General features: G+C 40.8%; 3 protein-coding genes across 9 annotated transcripts in view; 1 reads left to right on the top strand and 2 right to left on the bottom strand.

The window, feature by feature from the left end:
* The window catches only part of wdpcp (WD repeat containing planar cell polarity effector), a 104,720-nt gene extending 92,873 nt beyond the window's left edge, over positions 1-11,847 (top strand). Inside the window, exons 22-27 of one of the 3 annotated variants that reach the window (XM_058058187.1) lie at positions 4,603-4,696; positions 5,206-5,417; positions 6,511-6,923; positions 7,873-7,956; positions 9,167-9,346; positions 9,430-11,847. The gene's annotated coding sequence lies outside the window, so the exon portion shown is untranslated. The remainder of the gene's footprint in view (positions 1-4,602; positions 4,697-5,205; positions 5,418-6,510; positions 6,924-7,872; positions 7,957-9,166; positions 9,347-9,429) is intronic. The other 2 variants (XM_058058186.1, XM_058058188.1) reach the window with 2 other exon arrangements.
* On the bottom strand, positions 1,410-6,726 carry otx1 (orthodenticle homeobox 1). The gene is made up of 4 exons (XM_058058199.1): positions 6,481-6,726; positions 5,191-5,381; positions 4,341-4,492; positions 1,410-2,979 (listed from the first exon to the last, which is right to left on the bottom strand). Exons 2-4 carry the CDS (start codon positions 5,285-5,287, stop codon positions 2,233-2,235), a joined length of 996 nt encoding a protein of 331 aa, XP_057914182.1. The 5' UTR covers positions 5,288-5,381; positions 6,481-6,726; the 3' UTR covers positions 1,410-2,232.
* ehbp1 (EH domain binding protein 1) overlaps positions 8,627-26,500 on the bottom strand; it is a 124,130-nt gene continuing 106,256 nt past the window's right edge. For 3 of the 5 annotated variants that reach the window (XM_058058176.1, XM_058058180.1, XM_058058175.1), the window contains 4 exons: positions 16,682-16,781; positions 15,950-16,023; positions 9,410-9,524; positions 8,628-9,324 (listed from right to left, as the gene is read on the bottom strand). In XM_058058176.1, the coding sequence (XP_057914159.1) occupies positions 9,234-9,324; positions 9,410-9,524; positions 15,950-16,023; positions 16,682-16,781 (380 nt within the window). In that variant the 3' untranslated portion in view covers positions 8,628-9,233. Of the gene's footprint in view, positions 9,325-9,409; positions 9,525-15,949; positions 16,024-16,681; positions 16,782-26,500 lie in introns of all 5 variants that reach the window. The other 2 variants (XM_058058178.1, XM_058058179.1) reach the window with 2 other exon arrangements.

The following is a 26,500-nucleotide window of genomic DNA, read 5'->3' on the forward strand; positions in this document are numbered from 1 at the left end:
TGCAGGCTTATATCTTCTTTTGCTCTTTTATCTTTGTTCAATTAAAAAAAAAAAAGTTAATCTCTGATTGAGATGCCAAACACTCATGCAAACATGAGTCAAGTTCCATTTCACTTCCTGGAGAAATGTGAACAAAGTGCCATGCTTCCTCACTGCATAGGCTACAAGGGCTGTAGTACACCTATAGCCACAGAGCTACAGTATACACATGCATAGTTGTAATGTACTTTTAACATGGTTTACTTTGTGTTTAGTTGGTATTCAATGCATTTTCACCTTGCTAGAAATGATTTCTGATCACTTTAGTATAATTAAATGCTTGATTTGGACACATTAGTACAGTAGTTCATAACATTTTGCAGAGTTCATGATTAAATAGAAACTACAACTAATTTCACTTTGTTCAGGGTAGTTTTTTTTTAAATCTCTGTTTAAAGAATTTCACAGTACAAAAATAGCTTTTTTAAATCATACTAATGCTAAAATACAAAAAATGAGCATGAAATTACAAAACTTTACTTAAAAAATCTACATTTACTTGTCTCAGAATTTTATTTCAAATATTTTGATGCTGGAAGTATTTTTAAAGAACATATGTTTGATACCTGCTGTTCTCGTCAATGCCACCTCACTGCAAATAACCTACTTTTGTCAGCGTAGTTTTTAATCTTTCATGAATGATCTTTTAGGGGTAATATGAGAGATGTACTTGTCCATAATAAGTATAATTGTGTATCCTTGCTTCTTCACTTTTAATCCCACGTTTTAATGTTTGGCCTTTGACGGTTAATTAAACAACATGGACATGATTTGGCGCAAACACGGTTGACGTCCTGCATGTTTATTCACGCGTGCACGGCCAACACAACTTTTGATCAGGGATCAATCGTCTCTTTGAAAAAAGGAGTCCTATCGTATCATTGAAGCTTTGGAATTTTAGTTTAAACATAGTAGAAATAGTTTGTAATGTAGTAAACACATTAATTAACTATATTGTCTGCAAATGTTAAAGAAATTAAATTGTTTTTGCTTCCTCTTTACTCTCTCACTCCCTTTTTTGTCTAATGCGTTTGCTTGCAGGCTCTCATGCACACACACACACACACACACACACACTCTTCCATGCGACCCCCCTAACCTGCCCCACCTACGTAATTAGCGCATCAGCAGCAGTGAAATTCCTGCAGGATATTTTTGTTAAGTCTTTTTCTTTCACGCTGCGTTCAGTGACGCCTCGATCAAATGAGCTCCAAGCAGAGCGTGGGATTAATGCCACAGCTTCCTTGTATCAATTTGCATGTGCTAAACGTTATAATTGGAGGCAAAAAGGAATTGACAAGCTTGTAAATAAGAGTTGAAATGTGAGAGAGTTTGACAAGCGTAGGACAGAATTGACTGTGTGGAGTAAATATGACTGAAGGGATCTTTATTGGATGAACATGGAAGTGAGGGTCATGGTCGCCTTTAGGATACATTCAACATCTCACTGGCATTTGGGACATTTCCTCTTCAAAAGAATAAAAATTTTTAAAAATGTGTTGACTCCAGCGTGAAGTCAAGTGCTGTGTTCAAACATCACGAGAAGCTAGCAGAACAATTCCATCTGAAACCATTTTTAGATCATCCGGGGGAAACAAAAGCACCCAGATTAATCCCTGCATCTAGAGTTTTGGGGTTTTTCCAAGACAAATTTTCTCAAACATTTTTTTCCACCGCTCAGAGTCAAACAAACATTATATATAAAAAGTTGGCCAATTTGATCTCTTTGGAAAGATTTACATACATTTTTTTTGTCCTTATTCCCTCGCAAAGTGGTAATAAACAGCTGCAAAAACACCAACTAAAGGCGGTCACTGGAACTGACCCAAATACATATTTACACATTTCAGCTCCTCGCAGGTGCTGACTAAAAATCTTCTTCTTCCATCTAAAATAACAAATTTTTCAAATAAAAACTGTACAAGGGGTTTGATTGGAGGTGAAATAGTCCTCCTGTCCAGAGAGCTGGTGGTCACAGAGAGGAGGGGGCGGGCAGGGGGGGTTCTTGAAACAATGTTTGTCATCCACAGCAATAATCTCCAATAAACTCATGACTGTTCATTTCATTTCTTTTTTTTTCAGAGAAGAAGTCACAGCATTCCCATCTTGTGGTCTTATGTCTAATCTTTAAAAGGAACAGGAGCTAATGTGAGAACGCCAGCAGGGAGGGCAAAAAAAAAAAAAAAAGGCCGATCACAAGACTTGGAACCTCCAGGAGGTCTGGTCTTTGTAGTCCAAGCAGTCTGTGGCGTTAAAGTTGAGCTTCCATGACGAGGCGGCCGTCTGCTCTTTGTAATCCAGGCAGTCGGAGGAGTTGAAAGCCAGGCCGGATCCACCGTACGCCTGATGGTGGTGATGGTGGTGGTGGCCTGAAGACTGGCTGATGTGGTGGTGTGGGTGGCCTGACATGGACGATGCTGTCATGGGGCTGAGCTGGTGGGGGTGGTGGTGGGAGTGCATGGGCGCCAGGTAGGAGCCGCAGTCCACGCCGCCGAAGTAGGAGCTAGAGGGGGCAGGGTAGCCTTGTCCGTAGCCCGGTGTCTGGTTGTACGACATGGGGTAAGAGGTGGCGGCGGCGGCTGAACCCGACATAGAGCGCTGCATGCAAGAAGCATTTGAGGGCGGTCCAGGCTCAGGTAGCGGAGCTACGGCAGGAGCGGGAGCATTTCCGGGGGAGATGGCGGGGCTCCAGATAGATGACACAGTGCTGATGGACGTGGACGTGCTGCTGAGTGCCGCCGGGCCTGTGTGGTTGGCCGATGAGGACGAAGACGACGACGAACCCGTGCTGGAAACGGCGGGTGGTGTGAACTGGCCACTGCTCTCGGACCCGGTGCTCTCACGGGCCGGAGATGACTTCTTCTTGGGGGGCCTGGCTTTGGCACTGCTGCCGCTCTGTTGCTGCTGACGGCACTTGGCCCTACGATTCTTGAACCACACCTAAAAAAAAAACATGCTAGATGTTAGCACGCACACAAACAGACAAAAACAACACTTCCTGCTATAGCCAGGCTGAGACCACATTGTAAGGAAAATGAGGGGTTATTAGCCATCATGGTTCATTTCCACCTCGGTCCCCCTCGGCTCGCCCGGCCAGGGCTCCAATTTCAGCCTCTAAGATAACAAGCTATTGGCTTTCAGTGCACACTGAGATCATTCGAGAACACAGAGATGCTCGCATCAGCTACAGCGTTTTGTTTCACACACACTCAAATTGTTTGTTTCCTATTCCTGCTTCGCTATACTCCAGACTTTTGTCAATTCCAGTTGTCTTAAGCAGTCATAGCGATGATAAAATAAAAACCATGTAAGTAATAACCACAACACCATGCAACCATCTATTTTAAGTCCTAAAAGTGACGTCATTAATGTCAGCATTTGTCCAATCATGCTTTTTTAAGTTTGTTTTTATCAAATACTGATAATACATGCATTCATTCATATTATACCTTAACAGTGGCACATTTAAATCTAATTGGGTTTTTTCTATCAGGCATGTATTTGGGTGCCCTGCAGCTTACTTCAGGTCCTGTATGCTTCTGCTACAACTGTTAAAATAGCAGTGATAAATTTACAGAATGGTTCATGTATGTATACATACATTATTTGTATGTATACAATTAGATCTGAGTGGCTAGTGTACGGCAAAGCAGAAGCTGTAATTTCATGTAAATCAAATCAAGAGATACATACAAGTCTTGCAGGTAAACCCATACAGTTAAAATTAACTTCTACTGGACAGCAGATTATCATTAAATCAATACTCCGTTTAAATCTTCACACAAGTTCTGAAAGAGTCAGTTGTAATCATTTTTTCCCAAAATAAAGTATTGATCTCAAATGTGGGGTCATGGTCTTCACCGTGATGACGCAGTTTATGTTGCCATCAAAATGGCGTCGCTAACCCACAATTAGTTAAGTTGGTAAAACTCATTTGGACAACAAACTCAAGAATTTAAGACATACCAAGTCTTAAATGGACATTCGGATGTGCTCGAAATGATTTAATTGAGTGATTAAAGTGCTCAAAATTCTTAAAGTGAGCGATTAAAGTGCTTGTAAACGAACCAAGGTAGGTAAAAATTAATTAGCCTATTAGCTGGCAGCACTTTGCTCGTTAAACGACTCTGCAAGTCGATATTATCTCTTTAATTATTTATGGTCCTTAACGACGTCTAATGTCATGCTGGGCTGTAACGGTGCGATAAATTAGGGAAGGAGACATCAAAAGATAAATAAAATGACTACCAATGTAACATTAGGGTTCCCTAACGGCACATAATTTTGTCGAAAGTGCTGACCTGAACTCGAGACTCCGGCAGGTTGATTTTGAGCGCCACCTCCTCGCGCATGAAGATGTCTGGGTACCGGGTCTTTGCGAACAGGGCCTCTAGGACGTCGAGCTGAGAGCGGGTGAAGGTGGTCCTCTCTCGCCGCTGCTTTCTGGGCGTCGCTGGGGGGCACAGACGAATTTAAACCAATTAAATAATGCAATAAATTGTTAGACTTTTAAATATATTTTTTAACACTTTTATGTTTTGTTTTTGTTTGTTTTTTTTACAGGCAGAGCCGTGGACCACCTTGCTGAAGTGGACAAAACTACAAATATGGACGTGTTATCCTGCCGTCAAACGTCAATAAGTCAACTTTATGAAAGGTAATGTTTTCATAAACAACTTTAAAAAATACTATACGTTGAGTTTGTTATTTTTAGAACCATAAGAAATGTATTTAGTAATTCGTTGTAATAAGCAGTAATTCATGTAACAGATTATACAGTTAATTCTAAGGTATGTTCTCTTTTTTTTCTCAAAAAAGACCAACCGCCACAATTTTGGTGGTAAAGAAACATACCTTACAAAGTCTCATAAAAAGACAAATTATGTTCATGCTTAATGACAAACAGAATTACATACTTTATTCTAATAATTTGCAACACAAAAGGGGGCCCAGTGTGAGTCCATTTGTTACAAATTTAACAGAGTCCAAACATGGTTTAAATTAGAAAAATGTTCATGTATAATTGTGCACATGTTTAACAGTTAAATACAATTCATATTTAAGTGTTTGGTCAATGACTTCAAAAGAGCAAATGTCTACTGACAGTTTTATGATGGTAATGGCAATAATGTTGATAATAATGATTATTACCTGGGTATCCCACAGAGGGATGCAGCAGGTCCATGGCGGCGCCGCTGAGCCCCAGGCCGTTGACGCCGTAGGGGGGCTGCTTGAGGTAGGACATCATGCTACAGGCGCTCACTGCGCCGCCCAGCTCAGGCCAGTGGCTCGCTCTCCCCCGATGCTGCAGCTTGGCGGGACAGGCGGGACCGACCGGCTGACTGGATGCCACCCCCAGCAAAGAATACATTGGACAAGTTAGTACATCTTTATTGTTGACTTTCATGACATTATAACCACATTTACTGCTCATCTTCACATCACATTGTTCATCCTCTGATGAAGATGAGACATTTTTCATTGAATTTATATGCATCATCTTTTTAACATTTCCAAATGCATTTAATAAATACTTGAACAAGATAAAAATATGTGAATCCATGACCAAACCTGCAGCAAAACAGCCCCACTTGAATCATTCTCAAGCATACAACTCAATGAATGCAGTAAAATCACATCATACAACTTCTACACCATTTTTATCTGTATGGAGAAATGTTAATAAATTGGATTTTAATGTTGACATTTTTAATGTTGAACAGATTTAATGCAAAAACATATAAAAGGACTTTCCCTCAATCTGTGTTGGCCTAAAACACACGCAGGTTATTATTCTATGTTAAAATCAATACAAATCACAGCTGATTTATTGTTGTTTTATTGCTCAAACTATATTGACTTTATTTCTAACCACAAATCTGTATATTAAAAAGACTTAAAAGGGAAAATACTAAAATATTTGCTTCAATCATGGTTATTATTTCATTTTAAAAGGACTATTTTGCATTTATTTGTTCAACATTTCAATGAAATTTAAGCATAAACAATTTGTGAGATTTAAGCAGAAAAATATTCTGATTTTTGTATATTTTAGGAAGCATTTTAAAGCTAAACAGAGTTAATGTAAAAAAAAAAACTAAACTGTTTATTTCACTTAGCATTTTAATGACATTTCCCCAATTTAAAAAGTGTCCATGTAGTGTGTGTGTGTGAGCTTTAGTATCAATTTGTGCTTCTTATCTTTGAATAAAATGAATAAAAATGATGAGAAAAGAGGATTGCTTAACAAAGAGCTGAACTGAGCCAACGTGTATTGCAGTGAAAAGAAGACTTCTCTGTGCAAATGAAGCCAATTAGAATTTAGATGAGGGGAGATTCTCTTATCAGCTGACAAACCACAGCTTCCACACTCTTAATACGCTTTTTTGACAATTTAAAACAATAATAAAAGTCCACATGGATGTACTGTAAAAAGTTTACCTTGTTTGTTTGTGTCCTGTCTTTGTCCAGGAGGCTACAGGAAAAAGAAATAAAGCCAACAATTATCCAGCAGCAGCAGCAGCAGGAACAACAAGTCCGCCTGAAGTCAGCGTGGTTCGGCCTGCAAAGTTGTCCACATGTCGGCCTTCAAAGCTCTCCAAGCTCCCCGGCGTACCCTCGTCCTCCGGCGGCCAAACAAATCAAAGTGATCGTCAGCTAATGGAGGCCGATGTAGATTGATCACCTTCTCTCCGCCCCGCGCCTCTAAGAGACGCTCACACCTGCCCGCCCGCCTCCAGCGGCCAATCACAGCACCACTTCCGCATGACGGACGGCGTGGCCAGCCAATGGCAGAGCTCCGCCTCCTCCTCGTCTCCCCCTCCTCTCCCCTCCTTCGCTGTTTGGCCTCCCTTCTGTCGGCTGCGCAGCACCAACAACACGGGGTTAGTTTTTTAATATAAAAATAACACATTAAAAAATAGAATTTATTTATAGAAAACATGGCAACATGTGAGTAATATTTCATGTGAGTAATATTTCTTTAAAATATTTCTTTACACAATTTAAAACAGTTCTTTAGCTGCATGTTAAAAGTAACAAAAAACGTCGATTAGAATATTTAAAAGTGACGTTTTTATGAAAGATTTAACATGGAAAAAACACACGCAATGGTGAAGTAGTTAGCATATTATTTTTCCAAAACTCACAAACATATGCTTTGCTTTTTCAATGCAAAAAAACATAGAATTAATCCATTGTGGTGTTTTTTTTTACACGCACACACACACCCACACACACACACAGCTAGCCAGGGCCAGCCTCATGAATATTAATGAGATCTAATCCCCATTTAGAATTACATTTGACGTAAAGTTTAATAAGGGAGCACCTTCAACTCTCTGCGGTCACTGCATCAAACGATGTTTGCATGTCACACACACACACACACACACACACACACACACTAGGAATGGAATTGTTTGCATAGTTCTGTCCATTTAGACGTTAGTAATGTTGGGTCCAATCCAAAGCAATGTGCACACTTTTTATACCAAAAATGCCCCCCACACCTATTTAAAAATGATGCAAAAGATCAGATGAACATGTTTAAATGTGTGAAATGTCACAATTGTTTTTTTTTGAACAGGCAGTGGAAGGAAGGAAGGAGGGGTCGAACCTAACAGGTATCAAGTTATCAGGCAGCTTTAGTCATAAGACTATTTTGTCTAATCCCAAATTGTGCTCGAATTTTCTTAACGCTGAGCCCGTAAAGCCCAAGGATTAGGTGGCCAGGAGAGGAGGAGGGAAAGTTTGCACCCTCCATCCTTCCTTCCTTACTTCCTTCCATCATCCCTTTCCACCACCTTTTCATGATTCCTTCCATCCTTCCAGGAGCAGCAGGCTGCTGGGAAGAGGAGAGGATGGAGCAGCAGCAGGACTTCTCTTCAAGCTTTTTGGATTTTTACTTGATGCCAGGTAAGACTCGTTTACATGCATGTAACAGTCGATTATTTAACGGACTTTAGACGCCATTTTTACACAATGTACTCTATTTTACGGAGACAAATAATCAGATAAACGTAGAATATGGATGACAACTTTAATAAAAAAAAAAAACAAAGCGAGTCAAGGGGTAGGGGGGCCGCGCGGAGAGAGAGAGAGGGGGGGGGGGCATTGTTAAATTAATGTGAAACTTAAGAGGAGCTTTGCCGTCACTTGATTCGGTCGCCTTCCCACGGGGAGGAGCGCACAGGACGAGGCCGTCGCACAGTGTCGCCTCGGCGGCTTCACCTCCTCCAGCGTGCCGCTACAAAGCACCAGAGCGCTGGAGGAGACGGATTAAATTAAAAAAAAAAAATGAAAAAAGGTTTTTAATCGTTTTGTCCTGGTGGAGCGCGACTCAAGTTTAACACAAAGTAGGTTTTTTTTCATGTTTTCAGTCAGTCGCTTTGGAATAAAATGAGTTAAAAAAAATAAGAATGTACAATCTTGCAACGGCTTCAATGTTATATATTTACATAATAATTAAAGAAATTATAATTATGTGTATAGTTTTAAAAAGTATGTACGCTTAAAAATAAATACAATACACTTTTTGTAACAAAACAACCCCTGAAATGAATGCTAATAATAGAAAAAAAAAACACCAGGCAGTTGAAGTGGAGTATGAAAGTATTGGACTTTATTGAAGCCAGTGGAATAAATAAACAGTTAAATGTTAAAAAAAAAAAGACGTGTAGTTTGACAGAAGATGTGTACAGACAGTTGAGTCAATAAATACAAATTCAAACAAGAACAAAAATGTGATGGCAGTTTCACTTACAAGCAGCTTATATGACAATAAATAATATCTCTTATTTTTTTTCCACTGTGAGCATCATTCCTGAAAACAAAAAAAAAAAGCTGAGTAATGAAAATATACAAGATGAAAGTTTTGTGTAAAATTGACAGTTTTTTTTTTTTGGTAAACAGCTTTCAAGCTGAGATAATTAAAAAAAATAAAAGAAAAAATCAGTTATGAACAATACATGTTCCTGTTGGAAGGTATTTTACAAGTAAAAACTTTTGAACTTTTCCTTTTTTTGTTCAACTCCTCGACATTATGATAAGAAGAAGGGAGGGGGGTGGAAAAAGACAATTTGTACCTTGGTGGGATAACCCCCCCTCTCCCACTCCCCCCCAAAAGGTCATCAAGCAGTGGCGGCCATAAAAGTACCATTTGAAAGAGAAGAAGAAAATTTTAAAAAATGACGTCACTGCAGGACACACTTCTCCTCCTTCTTGGCCATCTTGCCTTTGTTCTGCTCCAGCGTCCTCTCCAGGTGCTCGTCCTCCTCCTCGGCCCTGAGATGATGACAGGTTTAAGGTTATAGACATGTTAGGGTGGGGCTGCAAGGGCTCCCCCTTCAGGTGAAGTGTAGTAACTCACTCTTTCTCCTGGGCATCCAGGTCTCGGACCAGCGCGTCTCGTTTGTTGACCAACAGGACCAGCTCGTCCAGCAGCAGCTGCTCACGTCTCTTCTGGGCCTCCGTCTTCTGCCAGTCTGAAACGTCCACATAGATGGCTCAGAGACACCCACGCAACAAGCCTTACCCCCCCCCCACACACACTTTAAACGTGTTGAGACCTTTGAGGAAATATTCATCTTGTCTTGCCAGCAACTCGTCACCACATGTTGGAGTGGAAAACAAGCGCACCTCCAACATGGCAGCAAGACTTCTCTAAATGGAGGAGAATACTGCCTGCACACGTCCTTCATTGTTGACTGAACCTCCAAATCATCCTCATGGACTTTCTTTTTTACTAATATGATGATAACCATAGAAGTGTAACATATGTGGCGTACATCTGACCAAGTACATGCTAAGGTAAATATCATGTAGCTGAAAGCATTATAGCTAATGACTATGACATGACTCTTTCAAAGGGTGAGTCATTTTACTGTATTTTACTTTTATTAAAGGCCCCACCCCTTTTTTTTTTAAACATTCAAATTACATTTCCGATGCTAAAATGCAACTAAAAACAGTTTGACCCTGGAACAGACTATTTCTATTTCCTATTGTTTTTCTTTAGAACTTTTCAGTCACTTTGAAGTGGACCTGCATCACAGAACAGATCCTGATCCTAGCGACCTCACATGGTAGCCATGTTAGACTGTGGACTTTGGATACGAGACCAGCGTCCAAGTTTGGAGGAAACAAAAGTACTAACATTAAAAGTGATTAAAAAAAAAAAAATTCGCATTGCCTTCACATTTTGGGAAATGTCAGAATACCCACTCAGCAGTAATGACTAACGAGATACACTTGATCATGTGACACTAACAGATTTTAGTCTGCGGGGTCTCGACAGGAAGGGGTCCCACAGGGTTCAGGTAGGACCCCGACCCCACATCCCCCTCGGCCTGCCCCCTGGAAGAGGAGGGGCCTGCACACGGGAGAGCACCGGCTCCCTCCGGGCTCACATCCGCCACAACAACCTCTGCCCCCCCACCCTCCCTCCTCCCCCATCATTAGTGTCACTAATTAAAACACTGAACTCCACTTTAGTGGCTCACACTTTATCAAGTCAACCTAAAATTCTTAGCACCTGTTGACTTTTTTTTCTAATGAAAATCCAACATTCATGTGACTCATCAGGTAAGCAGCCGCCATCCTCGCCAATGAGCCCCGCCCACAACAGGAAGCTAACTACAAGGACTGACACAAGAAAAAAAAACAGGAATGTAAAAAAAAAAAAAAAAAGTCAGCCAACAAGCCAGAGTGTACTGGGGGGGCTGACTGTGCTGTCAATCAACCGTGTCAGAGTCCCGCCCCCCTCATTAGGAAGGTAAACAATGAAGAGATGATGGACGGGAGCGAGGAAGGCGGAGTAACCAGACACCCCAACCCCCCCCCACAGAGAATATTCAGATAAGACTTTTGGTAACCATGTGAGTCGGCACAAGACACACAAGAATGCGCTGGTCCAAATCCCCATCAACCCCCCCTAGGCCCATACACCCCCCCCATCCCCTGGTCTCACCACCATCTATGCATTCAAACAAGAAGAAAAAAAAGACTTGACTTTGACTTTTTGTCATGAAGGCTAATTTTCATCAAAGTCAGGTGGGGTTGGGGTTTAGGTCCAATCCGATTCCTAAACAAAACTCTAACCTTAACTCCACGTCATGGCTGACCAAAATAAAACAGAATAAAGTGGTAAATTTACAAGAATAGTCTTACATTTACAAGAAAAAAAAGCTGTAATATTACGAGAAAGTCATAATATTGGGTGTCATTTTCTTGTAAATGTATAACTTTGTCACATAAATCTACAACTTTTTTTTCTTGTAAATGTACGACTTTTCCCCCACTAACCTTAAACCGCTTGTAAATGTATTACTTGTTTTCTTGTAAATGTAGAATTTTGTAACATAAATGTAAAAAAATTATCGTAAATGTACAACTTTTTTTCCACTAACCTTAAACCTCTTGTTAATGTATGACTTTTTTCTTGTAAATGTACAACTTTGTAACATAAATGTAAAAAATATTTGTAATAAATGTAAAAAAAAATCTCAAAATGTCCGACTTTTTTCCCACTAACCTTAAACCTCTTGTTAATGTATGACGTTTTTTCTTGTAAATGTATAACTTTGTCACATAAATCTACAACTTTTTTCTTGTAAGTGTACAACTTTCCCCCCACTTAACCTTAAACCGCTTGTAAATGTATTACTTGTTGTCTTGTAAATGTAGAATTTTGTAACATAAATGTAACAAAAAATTATCGTAAATGTACGACTTCTTTTGCACTAACCTTAAACCTCTTGTAAATGTACGACTTTTTTTCCACTATCCTTAAACCTCTTGTAAATGTATGAATTTTCTTGTAAATATACAACTTTGTCATATAAATGTAAAAAAAACCTCGTAAATGTATGACTTTTTTCTTGTGAATGTACAACTTTGTAACATAAATGTAAAAAATATTTGTAATAAACGTTAAAAAATCTCATAAATGTACGACTTTTTTCCACTAAATTTAAACCTCTTGTTAATGTATGACGTTTTTTCTTGTAAATGTACAACTTTGTCACATAAATCTACAACTTTTCTTTCTTGTAAATTTATGACTTTTTCCCAACTAACCTTAAACTGCTTGTAAATGTAAATGACTTTTTTTCTTGTAAAAGTACAACTTGTAAAAAAAATATCGTAAATGTACGACTTTTTTTCACTAACGTTAAACCCCTTGTAAATGTATGACTTTGTAACAAATGTAAACAAAAATAAATCTCGTAAATGTACGACTTTTTTTCCATTAACCTCTTGTTAATGTATGACTTTTTTTCTTGTAAATGTACAAGTTTGTCACATAAACTTTTTTTCACAAACCTTAACCCTCTTGTAAATGACTTTGTAACAAATGTAAAAAAAAAAATCTCGTAAATGTATGTTTTTTTCTCCACTAACCTTAAACCGCTTGGAAATGTATTACTTTTTTCTTGTAAATGCACAACTTTTTTCTCGCAAATTTAAGAGTTTTTTTTCCACTAACCTTCAACCTCTTGTAAATGTATGATCTTTTTCTTATAAATGTACAATTTTGTCACATAAATGTACAACTTTTGTCTCGTAAATGTACAACTTTCTTCCACTAACTTTAAACCGCTTGTTAATGTATGACTTTTTTTCTTATAAACGTACCTTCAGACTTTTTTCAAATGGTGGTTCCATGTACAGTAGCAGCCAATCTACTGTAATCTCACAGTCTATTGTACTTTTATCCAGCGTACACGTGAACACAATACACACGATGCCACTTCAACCCTGACATCATCAAGTGTCCACATGATGACATTCCACTGCAAAGTCGATCAATGGAGCCGGAGGCCCCGCCCCCTTGTCGTCTTACAAACACCTGTGTGTGTGTGTGTGTGTGTGTAGGGATAAGCTCCTGCATAGGATTACATATTGATTTTAAACATATAAAACAGCTTATCATATCAAAGTGCAACAAAAAAAATAAACTCTCAGACCCGACTATGCAGAAATCCTCTTTAGATGGTGAGAGGGCGCTCGCTTTGCAACACACACACACAGACACACACACACACACACGCGTACATGCATAGGTGTGAATGTGTAAGCAGATGAAGAGGCCATACTGGATCAATTTTCCAGAGGCATTTACTCATATGGCATCATGCATGTATGCATTCTATGTATGTATCATCTTCATCAACATTAAGAGCCCCTGAATGCACCGTTCGGATCATCATCTTTTTATTTAAGATGTGCATATTGGTGCTAGTGTGTGTGTGTGTGTGTGTGTGTGTGTAAGGCAAATGAACAATCAGTCTAACACCCGACCGTCGCTCAATGGGTCTGACCAAGCACCAAATGAGAGTCAGGCACTGAATGCACGTGCACACACACACACACACACACACACACACACACACACACACACACACACACTCACACACACACACAATGTGGGAATATGAGCCATATTGGACTGAAGCGGCTCAATAAAGATAAAAACACGGAGGACAGAAGGAATCAAACCTGCGTCAGTGGTCCCTCCCGCTCCACTATGCATGTCTGCCCCCACCCCCCTCACCCACCCACCACCTGCCCGTCCCTCCTCCTTGTGCAGTCTTGCTAATTACAATTGATTTATGATGGAGCAGGTAGCTTATCAGGTGCCACTGAAATGACAATGGCGGTCCAAAGGCTGCCAGTGGGGCGGGGGGGCAGTGTGCGGGGGTGTGGCGGCGGCGGCAGTGGGGGTAGTCAATGTCGAATAGCAAAATCAATTAGCATTGATTGGCCAAAGGTTGATTTCGCCAAAGAGGACGCCATCGAAGGGGATTAAAGTTCCCTGAGCCCCCCTCCACCTGCGACAACTTTGATACCGCACAATGGCGGCAGGATGCCCAACGAGCTTTCAGTAATAAAAGTGGAGCTGGATCTGCAATCAGGCCTGGGCGGGAAACAGATAGCATTGATCAAGTATCAGTGAGAGAAATCCCTCCAGGATCTTAATCCTCATCACCGGAATTAACATCAAGCTGCTCAGACGGAGCTCATGACAGAAAGATAAACACAAAACTAACAGGATGATGTCATGGTCGTACACCAAGCATCATGGGAACTGGAGTTCCTTTAGCATAAACATCAAGCTAATCTCCAGCAAGGTATTTGACTCTATAGGTGTCTTTACATAACCATGCCAGACCTCCACGTCTGTGGAACGTGTGGAACGTGTGGAACGTGTGGAACGTGTGGGTGGATGGAGAAGTCCTCCAGAAACTACCAGAGCCAGGTCTTGCTCTCCACGTGGAATCAACTAATGATTCCACTTTTCCACTAACCTAAAACCGCTTGTAAATGTACAACTTTGTAACATAAATGTAATAATGTAAAAAAAAAAAATTGCATAAATGTACGACTTTTTTCCACTAAACTTAAACCTCTTGTTAATGTATGACATTTTTTCTTGTAAATGTACAACTTTGTCACATAAATCTACAACTTTTTTCTTGTAAATTTACAACTTTCCCCCCACTAACATTAAACAGCTTGTAAATATATTACTTGTTGTCTTGTAAATGTAGCATTAAGTAACAAATGTAAAAAAAAATCTCGACTTTTTTCCACTAAACGTAAACATTTTGTTACAAAATTTTGTAATGGCTTTTTTTCTTGTAAATGTAACATTGTAACATAAATTTGTACATAAATTTGTAACATAAATGTAAAAAATAAATGTAATGTAAAAAAAAAAATCGCATAAATTTGTCACATAAATCTACAACTTTTTTTCTTGTAAATGTACGACTTTTCCCCCACTAACCTTAAACTGCTTGTAAATGTATTACTTGTTTTCTTGTAAATGTAGAATTTTGTAACATAAATGTAAAAAAAATCTCGTAATTGTACGACTTTTTTTCACTAACCTTAAAACTCTTGTTAATGTATGACGTTTTTTTCTTGTAAATGTACAACTTTGTCACATAAATCTACAACTTTTTCTTTCTTGTAAGTTTACGACTTTTCCCCCACTAACCTTAAACCGCTTGTAAATGTATTACTTGTTTTCTTGTAAATGTAGAATTTTGTAACATGTCAAAAATAAATGTAAAAAAAAATTCTCAAAAATGTACGACTTTTTTCCACTAAGCTTAAACCTCTTGTTAATGTGTTCATTTATTGTGTTAATTTGCGTAGGCACTATGTGTGCAGTACTGTAGCATTAGTGTCATGGAATAAGTTACATTGTTCATCACTGTTTCGTTTCCGACTTTAGAACTATAATGAAGAGTCTTGAACCAGTCATGATGTGCTATATATATCACTATATTGACACTTACTATGGTACACATTATGTCATTGGATGGTCATATCACCTCGTACTTCGGTACGTGACACAAAAAAACAAAAACTATATCAGGAAAGCAGGAAGTGAACAAATGTAACAGTTACTGATTGTAAAAGTACCAGATGGAGGGGTAGGATTTAATAAGCTTTGCTTCTTCCTACTCCTTTTGGACATGTGGAACTGTGAACTGATTATGTGATGCATTCAATTGTAATCTGATGCATGTTCAAATGAAATAAAACCATTACCATAATTTTACACTTTACATGGACACCATTGCTAGTGTAGTGTTTCAGCCGGCTTGCGTGTTACCAGACATGGGATCAAATCCCACACAAATGGCTCTGTGATATAGTGCATCGGCGGGGATAGGCTCCGCCCCCTGCTGTGACGCTGAGCAGGATAAGTGGTACAGAGAATGGATGTTTATCCTGTTTCCCTATCCAGATGTTGACAGGAGAAAATGATATGTTGTGATATAGCTTCCACTGCTGCTAAACGGGTGAACCATCTTTACATCACCGCCAATTCAGAGTGGAATCTGACATGCAAACTCAGATTGACTACATTGCCGTGTGTGTGTGTGTGTGTTACCTTCAATGGCCAGCATGGCTCTCAGCTCTCTGTTGAGCAGTTCGAAGCGTCTCTCCAGGTCGTGCTCCTTCTCCCTGCGGCGGGGCCGAGAGGCGGGCGGCGGTAACAAAGTTCATCAATATGTTAATGACTAAATCATTAAAGCACTTTAAAGAAAGCAGCAATAAACATCGATTGCGCTACTCGCCTGAACCTTCTCACACATTTAATCTAGTGGGCATGCAGCCTCCCGTGTGTGTGTGTGTGTGTGTGTGTTGGTGTGCAAAATGACATCACTACTCAAACGGCAGGTGTGTGTGTGTGTGTGTGTGTGTGTCCCAAATTAAATTCTTTCCTCTTTCAGCCATATTAAAAAATGAGGCCTAATAGAATTTGTCCTTGACAGTGGTCTCTTCACAAAGAGGGAACACAAAGGCCTCATAATAAGCCCTTCTGTCAATTGGCCACTTTAAACGCCACCCCCTTCCTCCCTCCTCGCCCGTGATATAATGTGATTAGGAATACTTCAATCTCGCCTTGCGCACTTCCACATCCCCAGCAGCCGCAAACGACAGACAAGGCAGCATATGTGTGTGTGTGTGAGCACATATGAAGAGACTGGCAATAGAGATATTCCTATTGATTCAATATGGCGTCCTCATGTAAATCAATGAAAGAGAGGCGGTGAATGGAGTGGTCCATGTGACACCGTTGTGAAGTTGGCGAGACAAATGACAGGAAGTGTGAACGTACAGCAGAGAGAGTTGATTCTGTCGTCTGATGAGGGCGTTCTTCTTGTTGACTAGCATGAACCACTCCTGCATCATGGCCTCCTCCTCCTCTTTGTTGTTGCCTGCAAACACACAAAAACGACATACATGCAGCAGTTATACACAACGCCTTACAAACGCAACATTGGCACCACAAAAACCGAATTAGATCGACATAACCAAAATTGAAATTTGTTTGACAGTTGTTTTTGTTTGTGTTATTCTCTCTGCTGGATATTCAATAACTTTATTAGTCAGTTTTTACTGACTAACAAACTGTTGCCAAACTATATTATACAGTAAACCTCGGATATATCGGACTGGGATATATCGGAAATTCGCTCACAACGGACAGATAAAAAAGAACCAATTTTTCTGTAATGCATTTCCAATAAAAATTCATTGCATATATCGGATTTTTTATAACAGATTTAGCCTATTTCGGACAAAATCTCCAGTCCCGTTCCAATGCATTTCCATTAAATTTCCCTCGCATATATCGGATGGCCGCATCGTGGCGCTCCGATTCGCTGAATCGTGACAGGCCGCTATACGACGTCATTTGCAGTGTTGCCTGTGCGTCCAGGTACATTGGAAACATAGTCAAGGAAGTGTCTTTTTATAACGGATAAAATCCGATTTACGCATATACCGGATATAAATCCGATATATGCGTAAAACAGACATTTTCCGGTATACGCATATAACGGATTTCGCTTATATCGAACAAAACCAGTGGGAACAATTGAATCCGATATATCCGAGGTTTACTGTAGTTAGGGGTCAATCTGATCAATCGGCCACTGATCGGTATCGGGCGATATCAGTGATACTGATATCAAAACCCCGATCAGCTCCGCCCACGCTACAGGACAAACGCGTCTGCCGCGTGTGGGACTTCCTGTCTTTGAGAGTGATATAAGTTTTGCACCCTGCAAAATGTCCCTCAAAAAATGTCTCAGCGGGGTCGCACTTTGAAAAGCTTTAGATTTGGGGGCGAGCACTTGGTAGGGTGTGGTGAGTTTGAGGTTCGAGATGTGATCATCCGGCAGCGGATGTGGCTGGAGGGGCCCAGCAGAGGCGGGCAAACCTGCTTTTCAATGACTAATGTAAAAAGACTAGAAGGAAATGCATTGTGAAATACAACAGGTGAGTTGCGGATACCAGCATTTTGTTCATGTCCTGGTGAAACAAGCATATTGGCTTTGTTTGGGTTGACATAAATGAATATAAATTTTACAAAAATGGCCATTTTCATTTTGTAAAAACCTCGGTAACCTCTAATACAGCCAGTAGTACACAGTAGTAGACATTTACACTGCATATATGTTATCGGTATGGGCATTGGTATCAGCTGATTCCACACCTGGATTATCGGGATTGGTATCAGCAGCATAAAACTCCGATCGGAACATCCCTAATAATTGTCTATATATATTTTTTTGACTTTTTTGACTAAAGTGTAGACAGCAACAACAACAAAACAGAAAAGTCATTGGGAATTGAAGAGTATAAGCGGTGTCACGCTGCGTCCCGTACGGCGAGCGCGTGGATGAGAGGCCACCGGTGAGCGTGTGTACATTTGTGATACTCTGAGCCAGCAGATGTATGTCATTTCATTTAGGAAAGCAGGATTTAGCCGAATAGGAGGCGGGCGGGTGGATTACTGTAGTCAACTTTGAAACGGACGCCACTGGCAGCGGGGGAATGCAGGGGAAGGAAGGGGGTGGGGGGGGGGGATCACTGTGCTGCCTGCAAGTCCAATAAAACAAGCAAATAATCACAGCAAATATTAAGCTCCTGTGACATTGTGGGGTGAGGCGGCCTGGAAGACGGAGAGCGAGGGGATTATGAATCTATCCCATCCCCACACCGCCATCCCGCCAGCCCACCAGCAGCTGTACTTCATGGGGGGAAAAGAGGGCTGGGAGAGAAGGAGGTTGGAGGGGACCAAGAAGGAATATAAGGAGAGAATATGGGAGAAGGTTGAACTTGGACTTCAGGTGACCCCTGATGCACACACACGCACCTAATTTACACAATTAGTAGGCCATACAACATCTGGGGGGAGGAAAGGGTCTCAAAAATGACACAAAAACATCAGAGCTGGGTCCTTAAATCTCTGCATCTTGCTGGTATCTTTGGGCTAATGGTCTGGTGCCAGGTTTGATGGACATCTGGTGGACCCCAAACAGAAGGCTTGAGTGCTAACGCAAAACCTCGACTATCATGGTGAGAAGATATGATCACACACACACACACAGACCTAAGGTTGTACAATTACTACTACATATTGTGGAAAAATATGCCTAAAAATGGCTAACTCCCACAGGCGGCCATCTTGGGTTAGCCTTGGACCACAACAAATGACGTATGGCGCCATGTTTGGTGGAGACAGCCCTTCTGATGGTTCACAAACAGACGGTTTGAGTGCTGAGACTATCACTGTGGCCATGATGGCCAGAAGATACCATCTCACACACACACACACACACACACACACACACAGAAGATACAAGTGATAGACACAGGCCAACACGCGGCCTATCTGATTGCCTCTCTTGTTTCACTCTTACACATAAAATGGATACAGCGTATGAGCACAGTCTCATTAGCTACAACGCCGCTCCATTGCTGCTCGGTGAAATGCATGTCAAGAAGCGAGAGAAAAAGAAACAAGGTTGGCCTCCAACACCAAATAAGAATAAGATAACAATCATGGTTGCTGTTCCTTTTGAGAAGAAAGAAAGCCACCATGAGGTGGTCCTAACACGTTTGCTTCTGAGCAGCATCATTTAAATTTGTGTGTCGCCACTAAACGCCAAAAGTTAGCGTCTATGATGCATTTCGGTGCCGCTGCAAACTTCGATTAAATGTACAGTGACGAGCTATCTTAATGGCTTCCCCACTGAAGAGCACAATAGAAGGTCTGCTCCCAGTTAAGCGGAGGAAAATGGATGGATGGATGGAAGTAGAGGCTCTGCTGTAACTCAGCCACGCTTAGGAGACATTTTACTCTAGATGAAATTGAGGGCTGCTGCAGCAAAGTGGAGACTGCGGAGTCAATCACACAGCATTTCTTGCTAACATATTACAACATATCCATTGACGCATGCCTGACCAGGTACTACAAATAGTATTTGGTAGTAACCAGTAGAGCCTTGGCAAGCAGAGAAGGTAACATGCAGAAGAAAGAGGCGTTTGGAGGTCTCTATTCAGCTATTTATTCCATTTTTTTCTATTTTGTTTTGTAAACATATATAAATATTGTTGTATGCTTGCTACAATGGTAGCATTTTCAATAAAATTGTACTCAATTTATAATCGCTATCCATGTAACATTTGATAAAAACTAAGTAATTAAAGAAAAATAAGTAATTCCTGGATTGTCTTCCTCGTCACTTTGTGCCTTGAAGGAACGAGCAGGGCTAAGGTGAAGGGTCCGAACAAATGAAGAGAAAAATATTAAAAGCTGTGATCACAGCATATTGCTCTCATTTCTTATCCCCACATTTCAACACTAATCCAATTTGTCTATCACTCATGTTAAAAGGGCGGCTAGACGCCATCTGAGCTTTCTCTCCATTGCGGACGCGAGTATACAAAAAAAACATGAGGAACATTGTTTCCTGTGATTAGGTACGCGCTCGTTAAGAGGGTGTCATGGCCACCGTGTGAATATGCATGACACGGGCAGGCTTGATCATTAGGGCCTTGAGGCAAGGGGGGGACACTTCCTAAGTAGCCGACTGAAGATTTGATGATGATAATAAGACTGTACATACGTATGCTGCTATATTTGGAATATCTCATAAAATTATAAAATAACTGATCTACAAAAATCAAATCCCCAAATCCAAATGTCACTTTGGCTGCACCCTCTGATTTCATTCTGCTCTCCACTGGAGTGCTACTGGGGTGGGGGTGGGGGGGCCTTTTTTTTTTAGCCGCCCTCAATGGCACAATGGGCCCAGCGCGTAGAGCAGATTCCTGCTTTATTGAACCCGTGTATAATGTCCGCTGAATGGAACACATTAACCGATTCACACTCTACAAGCCCCCCCTGCTACAACCCACCCGTGCATACAGGGAGTAGTCAGAAGAAATGGGGGAGAAGAATACATTTTTTAAAAAGTGAGCTACAATGAGTGGCTTTTACACTGGTGTCAATCGTCAACTGCTGCAATCACACAAATATGCCCCTCCCTCCAAATCACTGTCTATTTGGGGTGAAACAAATATTCCCTTGGATGTTTCGACCTGTTCACCTCTGTGAGCGGCATCAAACGTGCACACTGTAGTGTCACACCCGTCCAAAACCTGACAACTAAGGAAGTCCAACTTCTATTCTGCGGTATTTTGTGTGGGTTCAAACAAACAGTAACAGTACAGTAACAGTAAGGTGTATTTCACTATGTAGCTTCCTTTATTCTCAAACTCAGACAAAACTATCTCATACAATTAACCATATTAATCTTGAAGAAAACCCCTAGTTTATTATTTATTATTATTAATAAATAATTGTAGTTTATTTTAGTTAATTTCAAGTTTATTATTATTTCATTTTCTGTTTATTTTACAAACTCTTAACATAATACTTCTATATCTGGTATGTCTTGTGCCTTCATTCACTAACTGTCCAAAAAGGTCAGTTACGATAATTCATAATGTTGCTTCTAGAGAACATACAAACCTTTTATTCCTAAAATCATAATCATTAACATTTGCTAATCAGGTAGACCTTCAATAGAAAAGCAAACAATAACCTGCTAAGCAGAAACAAAATAAACATTGCGGTCGGTACACTACGTCACCGTACCATACTAGCAGTTTCACATTATGAACACATTGACACTGCTGTCAATTCTTAGAATTATGAAGTGACATTCAACATGGCAATGTTAGAGACTCAACTCGCAGTTTATGCTATACGTTTTTGTTCTGTGTTACACAAGCACAAATTTGCCTCCTAAGAATTATGCTTAAATAGAACAAATGTTTTGGAGTCAAATAGTCGTTCTGAATAGTCTACCAGAAATTCAAAGAATGGCACTGAGTACAGTACAAATTCCTGTTAAAGAACCTTTGTATGGATCGGTACCTTCACAGATATACACACACACATTTTGCAGATGCTGGAATTCTATGGTGACTTTGGTGTAATCTTACTCAGTAACCAACAACTACATAGACCAAGAAAGCACACCTGAGCTGCCATAAAAACATCCATCCATCTGTAAGGGTCAACATTGAGTATTTTTAGACATAATACTACAATATGTTTCTGTGTTGGAGGAATGACATCATCATATACAGAAAACGGGTCCTTTTTAAACAACAGCCAAGTTCACATAGGCTACTATCTACTTTTATTATGTGACCTCTTTCCCCCTCACTTTCATCAATTATAACACACATCTCTTTGCTCGACACACACACACACACACACACACACACACACACACACACACACACACACACACACACACACACACGGCGCAGCAAACACATTTGACCTGTAAGCTAACAGTAGAAGTCCCTACAGACAAGGCTCATCAGAGGTGAGGCAAACACACTTCACGTAATAGACTCTGCAGATCAAGTGCACACACACTGATACACACAAATGTCCACAAACGTTGTTGTATAAGTCTTTGGAGGAGAAAAAAAAGACCAAATTAAAGTTGTACAAAACCTCAGCATCTAAGAATTAAATTTTACGCTTTTTATTTGGCTTTTTATGCTTCCTAAATATAGACTACCCTCAACAAGGGATGTTTAAAAAATGCATGAATGTTGTTGGCATTAAAAGTGAAATGGGAGTGTTTTCGGGTCTTAATATTAACAATGGTTAACTTATTTTTACACTTTTCAGTGTAGTCTTGCAGAAGCAGCGGGGTTATAACCAACGTGTAGGCTCATCCATGGGTCACTAGTAATAAAATAATCTACTAGTACAAATTAGGCAGAATAAATATGGATGTCTTAAAAGACAAATCAGTGGATTGGAAGAGAAAAATAAACAAATCTGAAGAAAGAAATGCAACAAGGACGTGTTCTTACTCATTTTCACATTTTCGCATCATAGTATGCTTGTCCTATCCCGTTAGTTTTAGCGTCAGTAATCCAAGCTGTTTAGGAAACACTGAAGTGAGCCAAAATAATAAATTGATTTGCAACCTGTCATCTCTTAGCTTTGGGGCTGGAAAAGGAAAAGCAAAAGGAAGCCTGGTTGTTCTACACTTATTCTCAATGACCTTTCTGGTTATTGTGTTCATTACTACTACTATTATCACACTATTATCCCCTCCCACACACACACACATACACACACACACTTTAGCCTAGCCGATGCTGCATGAAGAGCGCCAGATCAGCAGCACTTCAGGTAATTAATATAGCAAGAAGGGGGCGAAAACGAAAAGAGACGAGTGTGCGAAGGCCTGTGTGTGTGTTTGTGCTCGGTTCGCCTGATTGGGGAGCTCACCTGCCGATACCCCCTAAAAGGTATTTCATTAACCAGCCTTTTTACCATACAAGCCCAGGAACAAAGGCCTCGTTTACGGCTGCCTCCACTCGACGGGGGTCCTCCAGGACGCCCGCGGCTGTGTGTGCAAAGAGCAAAGGAGGAGAGTAGAGGAGGCAAGGAGAGGCTATCCCCGTTCATAATCTCATGACAAAAGGCAAAAAAGGCATCATCCTATTAGCGGCGTGATCTTCACCGCCTCATACTAGCGCCTTTTCACGGGGGGGCTCTCTTTTATTATGAAGGTGAGTGCTTGATAGGGAGCCTCCCTATTACCTCTGGGACAAGGACAGGTACGGAGGAGGAGAGGCCCCCCTGGTCCTCGTTGTATTCATCAGGGGTTGGTTGGATTCAGAGAGACAACTCAAGAAGAGAGAGATTCTGCAAACAAAAACCTCGCTTCCTTCAACTCCTCCTGACACGACAGATACCCATCATGATGGAAATACTTCAAACAAATCCAAAATGGCTGAATGGCTGCTGAAGAGGGGACAAAACATGTACTGTAATATGGACATCCAACCACATCTTAAGTATGTGTGAGAGAGAGAGGAGATTAGTGTGTTTTTTCTGGTTAAGTGTTTTGTCTTCTTCTCAGCGGGGGAGCCTCTAGCCTCAGGTTACACAACAGAATTGTGGGAAAAAAGAGAACACATGGCTAGGTTGTGTTTGTGTGTGACAGCTATGGACAACTTGAGAAGACAGGAGGAGGTAGAGCACATTAATGGCTAGATGAAGAACAGGGAGTCCAACCTTTTCCCATACTGGTAGTCTTCAAAAACATATGGAACACAAAAAATTTGTTACCAGGGGTCTCAAACATGCGGCCCGCGGGCCAAATGTGGCCCGCCGGACACTAGTTTGAGGCCCCCGCCTTGATATGAAAGTTTAATGTTAGTGCGGCCCGCGCAAGTTTGATATGGATGCTGTATGGTATCATGTACCCAGAAAAAAATTATTACGTTTGATTAATGTTCATGTTAAAGGTTAAATAACTGTTAATAGTTATCCTCCCTATCCGTGTGGAAGTGGTAGGTTTTTAGCTATTTAAGTTTAAAGGAAATAACTTGGAGGCTACCGTTTAGGTCGTTAGCTCTCTAGTTTGCGAGTTAGCATGTGTCTCAAGACCCTGCAGTTGCGCAATATGTTGTAAATAAAAAGAGTATAAATGTGACTATAGTCGTGTTTTGTCATGTCTACAGGGCTCTAATAATGCTTTGTTCATTTTAATCTGAAAAAAATAATTTGTCTACCCACCAACTATATGTGGTTTCTTAAGTTTTTATTATTTGCCGTTTTATTATTATTATTATATTTATTATTATATTTTATTCTTGATTTGTTTATTTATTTTTCATCTTATTTTGTGTAGAAAAATAAAAAGTAAGATATTTGAGAACAGTGGAATGTTTTTTTTAAAGTAAAGTTTTTTTTTTTAATTGTTTTTAATAAATGCATTTTTTTTTTAAACCTGATGCGGCCCAGTCTCACACAGACCCGAGCTCCAGTGGCCCCCAAGTAAATTGAGTTTGAGACCCCTGAGCTAAACACAATGTGTCTGCTGATTGCTTGACAGAAACTAATAACTTTGGTAACACAAGCCCATACATCAGTGGTGTCTACCACCAATCCCCACAAAAAACCAAAAACAAAAGTTCTACTGAAAAATCAATAGAACGATGGGCTCAATGTGATTTGTACATTTTGTGAACTGGTTGCCAGCCAATCACAGGGCACATATAGACAAACAACCATTCACACTCACATTCATACCTATGGACAATTTGGAGTCAACACTTAACCCAGCATGTTTTTAAAATGAACCAGAGTACCCAGAGAAAACCCATTGCATGGATGGTGAGAACATGCAAAACTCCACACAGAGATGCCCAATGAAGATTCGAACTCAGATCTTTCAGAATTCCTGTGTCAGTTTTCTTGTTAAAATGCATTTTCAGAATAAGATGACTGAACAAGACAACCACGGGCCACAAATGTACTGAACCATAGCACCTTGGGCAACTATGCTATACAGGATTTTAACTGTAGTGACTTGGTGGAAATGTTGCTAAAATTATATTTCGCTGTCCATTTTAAGGACACAATTGAGGACTGTAATGAGGAGTACACATGGTATTTTAAAATGCATATACTTGAGAGATGCAACACATGCACACACATATAACTGCTCCTCCTCCTCCTCATCATCATCGTCGTCCTCCATTCAAGCCCGGTAAAAAGCCAGTGATGACCTGGCTGTGTAGCTTATTAACCCCTCCATCAGTTCTTATCAGCCAATGAATAGCTCTGTCACCACCACCACCCGCCCACCCCCCCAAATCACGGCAGGTCTAGAATTCACAACACATTAAAAAAATCTTTTAAGGTGGAAAAAAAAAAGAATTCAAGGGTGGGGGTTTTGGGAGAGCTGCAGTGGGATTGCGTCATTCTCGGTCCTTTAGAGTCTCCTTGATTGTTGTAGACCAGAAAACATCAACAGTTGGAGGACTTGTATGTGTGTGTGTGTGTGTGTGTGTGTGTGATGTTCGGAATACATGAATGGCAGATTTCTCTCCTTTGCTTTGAAGGCATTAAGAGCCCCTCTCCTCCTCAATGTGCAGCGTTAAATGCTTTTCTCTTCCTCTCTTTCCCTGCGTCTCTCTCTTTTTTTGTCAAGCAGGGCCACCCAGCAGAAAGCAACTGATGCAAAACACCACCAGTACCCCCCCATCGACCCACCCCCGTCTACCCAATCCACCTCCACTAGCGCCCCTCCTGCTATCTTGAGTCTTTGACACAGTAGCCATTATCTGCAGGATTTAGTTAAAGCAAACGTTCATGTGTTTGTTAGGCAGTGGCTTTGTTTTTGCACGCTGACTCCTTGTGCTCGAGTGCGGCCGGGCAATGCGGAAAAGAAGGGTGGGGCGGGTCCACATGGAGCGGCGGAGCTAGCTTGACAAGGAGACACATCAAGCTGGACCATTTTTCAGGAGTCATAAAAAAAAAAGGTGTTTAAACATGGCTTCCTTCCCCTCCCGCGGGCCCGCAAGCGAGCTTAATAGCTGCGTTATGGGATGCCTGTTGAAACGGACAGATAAGCCGGGGCTTGGTGGGGTAAGCTAAGGCTAAGCCAGGTGCTTTAGCTCCCCTGAGTATGTGTTTACACACACACACACACACACACACACACACACGGCGAGGTGTGAAGCTCGTGGTGGGAGCTTAGACGGGCAGCGGGAACATGAGTTGACTGAGCGCTAGTGTAAACTTTTAGCG

The sequence above is a fragment of the Doryrhamphus excisus genome, chromosome 20 (genome assembly GCF_030265055.1).
Source record: "Doryrhamphus excisus isolate RoL2022-K1 chromosome 20, RoL_Dexc_1.0, whole genome shotgun sequence".
NCBI lineage: Eukaryota > Metazoa > Chordata > Actinopteri > Syngnathiformes > Syngnathidae > Doryrhamphus > Doryrhamphus excisus.